The sequence below is a fragment of the Numenius arquata genome, chromosome 16, assembly GCF_964106895.1.
Source record: "Numenius arquata chromosome 16, bNumArq3.hap1.1, whole genome shotgun sequence".
NCBI classification, from domain to species: Eukaryota; Metazoa; Chordata; class Aves; order Charadriiformes; family Scolopacidae; genus Numenius; species Numenius arquata.
In genome coordinates, this window is record NC_133591.1 from 14,218,305 (window position 1) to 14,228,090 (window position 9,786).

Sequence of the window (9,786 nt, forward strand, 5' to 3'; positions counted from 1 at the left end):
AAAGGGTAGAATAGCTGGATAAATGACAGAGCAAGAGGAACACTAAGAAACAATGAAGTGACAGTTATCCTTTCTAGGCACCGAGTTGAATGGCTGCAAAGCAAGTTGCATCTCATGAATACTGGTCTTTGCACCATTTAAGTGCATAGGCGGGCAATGAACACAAGTCCTATAAGCCCTGCACCTGTTAAGTGCTCTTATTTTGCCTTCCTAATAGTAATCATGTATCACTTGTTTTACAGGGAAAGTTTTATCTGGTTATTGAGGAGCTGAGCCAGCTGTTCCGCTCCCTTGTCCCCATCCAGCTGTGGTATAAATACATCATGGGAGATGATCCATCCAGCAGCTACTTCCTAGGTGGGATCCTGATCATCCTGTACAGCCTGTGCAAGGTGAGTACCACCGAATTAATAACCTCTATGGGAGCTGTAGCAAGAGCAGAGAAAGCAGCACAGCTGAGGGGAACAAATATAACTTTTTGATTGTTGCTATCACTTCCCAGGAAGGAAAGCTCCACCAGCTGGGGACATCATGTGCTTTAGTTGCTAAAAGCATTTTGCTTCACCAATATGTGGGCATTGCTGAGCTAAAGGAAGGTCTGCAACTGCTCATGCAGTGTTGCATCAGGCTGATGAAGTCATTGCTGCTTTCTAGTGCCTTTCTGTAAAAGCTAGAGGAGAATGGGAGTGCAGTCTTGTGGAACCAGTACAGGAAGAGAGGTTAGCTCTCCAGACTTCTAAATGCAGCACCGAGAGGAAGGTTGCAGGCAGTTACATGTTTCTCTCTAAGCCTTCCTCTGTCTTTCAGGGCAGGGTAGGTACTCTGTCACTCACAGTACTGAATGCAGCAGGGAGAGAGAGCATCACCCAAGTCCTGCCTAGGTAAACCAGGCGCACTGTGAATAGGCTTATTTAGGAGAGTCCCAAGTGTGTAGGGACAGAGCAGGACCTGAAGCAAACAACGATACACCTGTGTTGGCCTCTCAGAGAGATCACTAAATGAGTCAAGGTTCCTGCAGCCCTGATGCTTGCCCCTGCCTAGGAGAAAGTGGCTGTGGCTTTGCAGAGGCGGACTGAAGAACAGAGAATATATATGAGCTGAAAACATCTCCAAGGGGCTAATGCATTGCTGAGCAATGCAAAATCATACTATAGCTCTTATGTGAGATGTGGCTACAGTTGCAGCTATATGTTGCATAGGAATGCAACCTCTGCTGTCCAGGAATTTACAGTTTTTGTCAGCACAATAGGCAGAGGAGCTCATGGGAAGTGACTTGGTCACAGCAGGCCTGTGATCAGGCCAGAAACAGAGCAAACAGTGCCAGAATAAGAGACACATGAGACCAGCGTAGCTCTCTGCACACCCATCTATCCTCTCAGCTCTACATTTCCCTGCTCTTTGTGCTGGGGGAGAGGATTTTTGTCCGTTCCAAAGATTTCATTGTCTGAATCCCCTCTAGACAACAGTATCCAGCCCTTCTGGCTCATGAGGCCAGGTATACAGATCACAGGTACAACGACAGATTTTGAGTGATCTTTCTGGTATCCCCTCTTGCAAAAGTTATTCAACACCTGGAGAAGGGATGCTTACCTGCGGTTCCATATGCTATTTCTTACATCTGGAGAAATCATCATATCATGAAGAAGCACTGGGGGGCCATCTGCTCCTTGGAGAAAGGCGAGCCAAGCACAAAACCATGGCTGGCAGGGCAATGACCTCACCAGCCAGGGCCCAGCTCCACAGCACCCAAACAAGGCAAGCAGGGCAGGCCTGGAGGTAATAGCCAAGATAAAACCAGAGTATCAATCTACAAGTCAGGATCAGGTCCAGTGATGGCAGCCAGAGTCAGACACAGTCCAACAACCACAGGGCATAGCAATGAGAGAGGTTTACAGTGGGAAGTCATTCTGTGCGCTAGGGTGTCCAAATCCATGGGATCTATAGTTAGGCACAGGGATGGCTATGCCTGAGCTGAAAACTAGCACTCACACAGCACAGCTCAAACATGAAATGAGGACCTCCAGGGCTGAGCTTAAATAGAGCTCCTGGGCCTATGGGCAGGGATTGGGGGTGGTGACCCCAGGTGGGGCTCATAAGGGCCAGGAAGGCCTATTAATGCACTCAGGGTGCTGACACATAGGTGCAAGCAGTTCTTTGTGGGTTAGCTTGATTTACTATGAAACCTTTAAAAATGGTGTTGTGATAATCTAGACTGGAAAAGTAACCTCATTTTGAAAAGCTCTGTCCATCTATTATTTAGGAGCTCCACAAGGAGGGACAAACAGCTATTTACTGGCCTTGACTATAACTTAGGACCAGGACTGAAAGTGCCTTGGCGATAGCGTATGCCTTTAACATGCATATTTCTTCCTTCAATTCATCTAGTTCATCGGGGCTGTAAATGGATGGATAGGCCAGCTGAAGGGTGATAGGTGCAGGAACATGTCCCAGGGCATTGTGTAGCAACTCCTTAGTACCACGGAGGTGTCCAGCTTAGGGTTAGACCTCTGCACGCTGGAGGCTTTGCTTGGAAGGGAACAAAAAGTGGGAGCACGCTCTTCTGATACAGATCATGAAATACTAGGTGCGCGCATCCCATTTACAATCACAAGAGCTTCAGGTCTAATTCCTTGCCTAAGACACTGAAAATATACCCAAAGGAGTCCACATTAGCAAAGCCACAAACCACATTAGAAAAACCACAGAAGCCAATTTGGCACTCAGACCTTCTGCTGTGCTCCTGGCAAAAATCCAGGGCTCAGCTAGGGCTGTATCCCCTTTCCCTAGACAAAGGGCAGGCTCGACGCTCAGAAGGTTGTAGGTAGTGTAGCTGATGGGAGCTCTCTTGGTGTCTCTGTCTGGACTGTGTACACATGAATCTCTGATTTTGGCATCCAGGTGTTATTTTTTGCCTGTCCTGAACAGAAGCACTCGCTGGCTGTGAACCCAGTTGTTGCAGTCCTATTGTTAGAAATAGGATGCAACATAGGCTTCAGTGCATGGGGTGATAAATGGATATTGAAGAGAATACTGAAAGCTGCATCTTTTGGGGGTACAGGAAACTCCAAAGGCAAAAAAATATGAAGGGGGGAAATGGACAGGGAGAAGAGGAGCCATCAGAGCCAGAGCAAAGGCATTGAAGGCACATGATCAGCAAAGCGACCAGAAAAAGCCGTGAACTGGACTGTGGGAAAGAGCTGGTCCCTATCCTTCTTAGAAGATAAGAAGTCTGTAGTAGTCGGCAGCCTCGAGTGCTAGTTGCTGACTGGAAGCATTACTGGAAGGACCCTGGGAGCCTTTTTACGTGCTGACTGGAAGCATTATTGGTGCCTTCATTTGATTCCACATCTATTGCATGATGATCTCATTGGCATTCCCTGCAGTGAGCCCACTTAATCATGCTAACCAAAAAAAAAAATAAAAATAAAAGCCAACTCCAGGCATTCTGGTGCCTTTGTCCTGCGAGTCCACTGCAGCTCTGCACATTCTGCATCGCAGCTTCCCCTGCCCTCCTTCCCGCTTCTCACTCAGGTTAGAAATGGAAAGGTCCTGTTATGTCACCTGGCCCTTCTCCCAACTAATGCAGGGCTGTTCTTCATTTCTTCGTATCTTGCCTAGTTCATAGTGTCTTTTTCCCTGTGTTCTGCCAGCAGATAGGGAAGATGAGGCTGGCATACCAGATTGGGCTTTCAAATTGTTTTCCCTTTTATTAGTAGTCCCTTGTCTTCACTTTCAGACTCCTGAGTGTCTCCTCTCTTCCTCAGCCCCTTGATATTTGTAGGTAGTTTATCGTCTTTTCCCCCCACTTTCCTGCTGCTCAGCCAAACTGTAAATATTTATGTCTTTTAGTCTCTTTGCAGAAATCATTTTCTGCCGGCTCATTTTCTGCCCTTCTCTGAACTGCTTTTAGTCTTTAATGAGGAGCCCAGAATGAGCACTGCTCTCCAGATGCACTTACATCATGTTTGCTGGGCAATGGAGGGAGGGGGGAAGAAAAGGACCTGGTGTTGCCCCTGCTGTTTGGGAGTCTGCTAAGTACCAACGTGCTGGAAACTCACTCCTTTCCTGGCTTTTTAAGTTTCTCACTCTCTAGGTGGATGGAAGCAACTCAGCCCCAGTCCTTCCCATTCCTCAGGCTGTTCTTCTCTTGGTAGCATTTAATCACTGCTCTAAGTCACTCTCTGCAGCCCGACAGGCAATTCCCACCCCTTCTTTCATAGTATCATCTGGGCCTTGAAGTGTTAAGTTGTGTGGCTCTGCCTGCCCTGGAAATCCCCCTTTTCCCCAGAGGCTGAGGAAAGCCATTTTGTGCCTCTTCCAGTGAAAAGACCGCCCTTCCTTCTCTCTTCCTCAAGCTGGCAGCAGTGTTTTCTAACCTCACTTCTGGGCTTTTCAGGTACTCACTTCTCAGGGTGGGAATTTTAGTCCTTTCCTCCCTCAGGGGGCTGGGAAGTTTATCCTTCCACAACCCCCTAATGCCTGCTCCTCTTTCTGTCCTGTAAAGTCCCCCTGATGTGCAGTCTGTTGTTACCACAGCTTTTTGGACTACCCTTCTGCACTGTCAATTCACATTTATTACGTATTTCATGATCATTATAAAATATTTTTTGGCACCATTGTTACTCAGGATTTTTGTCCCTTCCAATATCCATTTGGAGACACTGTACCACGTGTTTCCTGAGTTTCTAGATTGTACACACACATGCATGTGCACACACGCACACACATTTTGTGAAAAGTATCTGAAATGGAATGTCTTTATTGCAGTCTTTTGACATCTGCGGTCGTGTGGGAAGTGTCCGGAAGGCACTGAAGGTCCTTTGCACGCCGCAGGTAAGCAGTCAGACGTATTACACCAGTTTCGTAGGTTACTTGTTACTATTAAATGATGGAGTTGAAAATTGCTCAGTGTATCAAATTCACAGAATAAAATAATCTGTTGTCTCATGGCTGGATAAGCTGGTATCTCTTCTCAGGGATGTTAGGAACCGTTTCTCATATCTGCCCTGTCCCAGCTGTGGTAAGAGATTGGTGCTGGTCTGGCCTGCTTGGTCTGATTGAAAGCCCTGTGTAATATGGATTAATCCATTGAGGCCAAAACTGCAAGAAGCTGACAAAACTTTGTAGTGCAGAGTGTGAGAAAGACTTTAAATGGAGGTATGTAGTGCCTGCTGTGCGGTGACATTAAAGAGATCCTGCAGGACACAGAAGTTATCCCAGGCACGGCATTATGCAGTACTGGTATTGAGATCTGTTGCAGTGAAATACTCTGGCTTATATTTTAAAATGGTAAAATCAAAGACTGTAGAGGAAAGGAACATCACATCATAGAACTTTGTTGGAGCTTGCCTTGCTTATTCTGTGGGCTTCGGCTGGTCATTTTTCCTCAGCGTGTTTCCTTTTTCCCTATTACTGTTATTGCAATAGGAGAAGCAACACTTACCTTCCACATACTTGAAAAGAAAAGTGGGAAGCCTGTGGGTGCTGCTCCTGTTATTCTTTCTACTATTGTCTAACTTGCTAATAATAATACCTCCCACTAACTAAGCACCTCTGCAAATGATGCTGAATTAATCCTTTCAGCTCCCTGTTGAGCTCATTAAATTTCATTATCATTGCTCCACAAGTGGAGGCACTAAAAGATGGAGTCAGCTCGAGGGGAAAACAAAACAGAGAGCAGAGAGCTCCAGACTCCCCGTGTTCTGCGTGCTGGTTCCCAAAGCTCCCTCCCCCATACACAGTGACATAACACCAGTGTCCTTCCCAGGACACGCAGGGAATCTGGGTGTGAAAAACCATGTCTAAATGTATGCTTATCCACAAACCAGATTATCTTTAAACCCTTTGACATGGGGATGTTTTCCCACCTCTCCCTAACAGACCTATGGAGTCCGTGCCACCAGCCAGCAGTGCAGTGAGGCAGGTGACATCTGTGCCATTTGCCAAGCAGAATTCAGGGAACCTCTGATCCTTATGTGCCAGGTAAGACCCCGAGCTTCCCACATCACGTTCACCCAGTGGCATTCATTTGGTTGACTTCTGCAGCTGGGGAGAGGCACACTTAGCCTAGGTACTCCTAATATCATCTGCTGGGTCTTGATCTAGGTCCTAGTGGATATTTATTGCCCTCTTCCGGATAGCCGGGGATTCATGGTAGCTGAGGCACTCTTCAGGGGCAGATCACAGAATCACAGAACCATATGGGGTTGGAAGGGACTCTGGAGACCACCCAGTCCAACCCCCTGCCAAAGCAGGTCCACCCAGAGCAGGTCCCACAGAAACATGTCCAGGCAGGTTTGGAATGTCTCCAGAGACAAAGACTCCACCACCTCCCTGGGCAGCCTCTTCCAGAGCTCTGCCACCCTCAAAGTAAAGAAGTTCCTCTTCATGTTTAGATGGAACTTCCTATGTTTGAGTTTGTGCCCATTTCCTCTTGTCCTGTCACTGGGCACCACCGAGAAAAGACTGGCCCCATCCTCCTGACACCCACCCTTTAACTATTTATAGGTGTTGATGAGGTCCCCCCTCAGTCTTCTCCAGACTAAAAAGACCCAGGTCCCTCAGCCTTTCCTCATCAGACAGATGTTCGAGTCCCCTCATCATCTTTGTAGCCCTCTGCTGTCCCCTCTCCAGCCGTTCCCTGTCCTTGAACTGGGGAGCCCAGGACTGGACACAGTGCTCCAGATGGGGCCTCCCCAGGGCAGAGCAGAGGGGCAGGATGACCTCCCTCCACCTGCTGGCCACAATGTTCCTGATGCACCCCAGGATGCCATTGGCCTTCTTGGCCACAAGGGCACATTGCTGGCTCATGGCCATCCTGTTGTCCACCAGGACTCCCAGGTCTTTTTCCTGCTCTCCAGCAGGTCAGCCCCCAACCTGTACTGGTGATTGTGGCTACTGAGATGGAAAAGAGCAGCCTTGTAGTCCAGGGCCTGCCAGTTGGCACTCCAGACCTTGGATCTGGAATGCAAGACGTTTTTATCTGACCTTTGGGGAGACTGGGTAGTCAATGGGCAGCTGAATGACGAGCAAGCGCTACCAGAGGGACGTAGATCCAGAGTGAGCCCAACAGGGTGCGCTCAGACTGGTGCAGCACCGTGTAATCACAGTCCGGCCAGCAATAAAAGTAGTTCTGCACGTAGAAGTTGGTCACTGCTGCCAGTCACTGGGAATTGTGTTGTTTCTCGTTTGGTAAACACTGGCAAAACCTAGAGCTTGAGAACGGTGTGCTCTGAGTGATGGCATAGTCCTGATCCGGGGCGAGAAAAACCCTTTGAACGCACCACGCTGCTGTGGATTCTGTTAATGTATCCAAGGGCAGTGAAGGCACTGCCTTGTGGCAAGACTGGGGCTGCTTCCCCAAGATTTCCTCTTCAGTTGCTTGTAACTCCGTCACGTTTGCCTGTTGGGGTTGAAATTGTGCGTCCTGGAGGCTGTCTCTGGCCAGTGTGTAGCTGTGTGCAGGAAAACCTTAGGCAGAACGATTCAGCCATTTCTGGGACTGGAACTGGTGGGGTGTGTGCTCTCTTGTGATATCAAAATAAAGCTCGAGAGCCTTTTTCTGGAGAGCTTTAACATTCCCATGCTTTGTAACAGGGTTGTCAGATTACAGTAGGTCACCTCTGCATCAAAAGTGTCTGTTACTGTTCCTGTGAACATCTGTGCAGATGTTATCAAGCTGTAAGCCCCAGAGAACCTATCTTTGTGTGTGCTTATCAGCGTCTGATGACACTTCTGCTGACTCCACATGTGTTGGGGAGGTCTCAGCTTCTTACGGCTTCTAACACTCCCTTCTTGCCCTGTTCCTGCTCTTCCCGTCTGTGTCCTGGACGGCTGTCCCCCCTCAGCGCTCTCTGTACCCAAGGCAGCCTGCAGGGACAGTCCTGATGTGGCTCAGCATAGAAATGAGAGGAGAAGATAAGGGGTGAAACCTGACATTTATAGAGGAGGGGAAACTGGGACTGGGAAGCTACTGGCTGGGACTGGGTGATGTGAGCAGAAAGCAGTGAGCAGAGGGGGAAGAAGGGGGCTGTTTGAGCTAAGGAAAAGCTTGTAAAATAACCCAGGGAACTGAGGATGGAAACAGGGTAGAGAAAACCCTCTGAACTGAACCCACCTGAGCTCCAATCCTTGCTTGTGGCCGTGGCTGTCACTGTTAGTGACAAGCCGGGACCTCCTGCCCTCATCATGCTGACGCCCTTTTGTCTCCACAGCACGTGTTCTGTGAAGAGTGCCTCTGCCTCTGGTTTGACAGGGAGAAGACCTGTCCTCTTTGTCGCTCTGTCACGGTAGAAACCCTGCGTTGCTGGAAAGATGGCACCACCTCTGCTCATTTCCAGGTGTATTGAAACCAAAACGTACCTACAAACGGAATAACCTGTGCGGAGAGAAGAAAAAGCTGGAAAATCTGGTGATCCCTATTTAGTTGCCTGTGGATTTGTTGTCCTTGTCTTTCTCCCAGCTCTGTTCCTCCAGGAGCCGACAGAACAATTGTTAGTAGCCAGAAACTTTATCCTCAAAGGCAAGAAAGATGGAGTTTACGTTATGGCACACGCCATGGTTAAGCTGGAGCCGAGATTTTTCCTTGACTATCCATGGTTATAAGCTGCCTGGGATGTTTCCTTTCATCCTGTCCTTTTAGCGTAGATAAATATTGTGTGTGTAAAGCAAGCATATTGTGAATTGTGCGTGTAGAACCTGGTGTACTGGAAAAAAGCTGTCCTCTGGCTCACCGCTGGTGAGATTCTTTACATTAAATGGCCCTGAATCTGTAACTGCATGGAATTCCGCTGTTGCTGTTACGTTACCTTTGAGAACTCTTCCGAAACGGTGCTTCAGAGCCCTGTGCCCAGAGTTCATTTGGGATGGGAGAACCATCGTCTCCCAGCAGCTGTGTTTTTGCGGTTGATTCCACAAATTGTCATCTTAATAAAATCTCAAAGGAGCTTGGGAAAGACCACGGTAGCCAAGCTGGAAATGGCACTTGCTTTTCTTGGGAATGTTTTTCCCCTTTAATTGCCATGATCAGACGTTCTGATTTCCGGATGTATGGGGAGGACGGGGGAGGTGGGGAGAGATTAAAGTCAAGTTTGATTTTGAGGTGAGAAGTTAAGGTCCTAAGCAAGAGCCCCTCCCAAATTGAGGTGCCTCTGCCGTACGCTCCTCAGCGCAGCCGCTTGAGGTGAGATCACTGGCCTTAAAACCCAGCGCCACCCAGGACCTGCCTGGGTCCAAACCCAGAATTAAGGTGCTCACGCGGCACTGGAGCCCGCACGGCGCTGTGGATGCCAGAAATGCCGGGGTGTCAGGATACAGGGCCCCTGGAGAGAGTTAGTGGGATTTACCGGCTGGAGGGCAGAATTATAGAGAAGCAGCTGCATCGCTGGAGGAGCCGGCCTGGATAATTTACCCGCGACGGTGGAGACTTGGTTGTAACTCCTCCACTTCAGGAATCACAGAATCACAGAATGATATGGGGTCGGAAGGGACCTCTGGAGATCATCCAGTCCAACCCCCTGCCGGAACAGGTCCACTCAGAGCAGGTTGCACAGGAACGTGTCCAGAAGGGTTTTGAACGTCTCCAGAGAAGGAAAGGCTCTTCTAGGAGATTCCTTGTGTTATGAACAGGTGAATTAACATACTGGATATCGCCGCGATTTCCATCTCTGCTGGGGTGCTCGCATGCAAACGGCCTCGCTCTTTGTTCGCTGGAGCTTTCTCTTTCGCTAAACGACCCCTGCTTTTTTGCTGCACGCCCAGAGAAAGCGCCTCGGGAGGGAACGGCGG

General features: G+C 48.7%; 1 protein-coding gene across 1 annotated transcript in view; it reads left to right on the forward strand.

Moving 5' to 3' along the window:
* RNFT2 (ring finger protein, transmembrane 2) overlaps positions 1-8,951 on the forward strand; it is a 29,113-nt gene extending 20,162 nt beyond the window's left edge. The window contains exons 6-9 of the mRNA XM_074159611.1: positions 243-392; positions 4,768-4,833; positions 5,881-5,982; positions 8,214-8,951. Of these exons, the coding sequence (XP_074015712.1) occupies positions 243-392; positions 4,768-4,833; positions 5,881-5,982; positions 8,214-8,348 (453 nt within the window). The 3' untranslated portion in view covers positions 8,349-8,951. The remainder of the gene's footprint in view (positions 1-242; positions 393-4,767; positions 4,834-5,880; positions 5,983-8,213) is intronic.
* Positions 8,952-9,786: the final 835 nt, after the last annotated feature.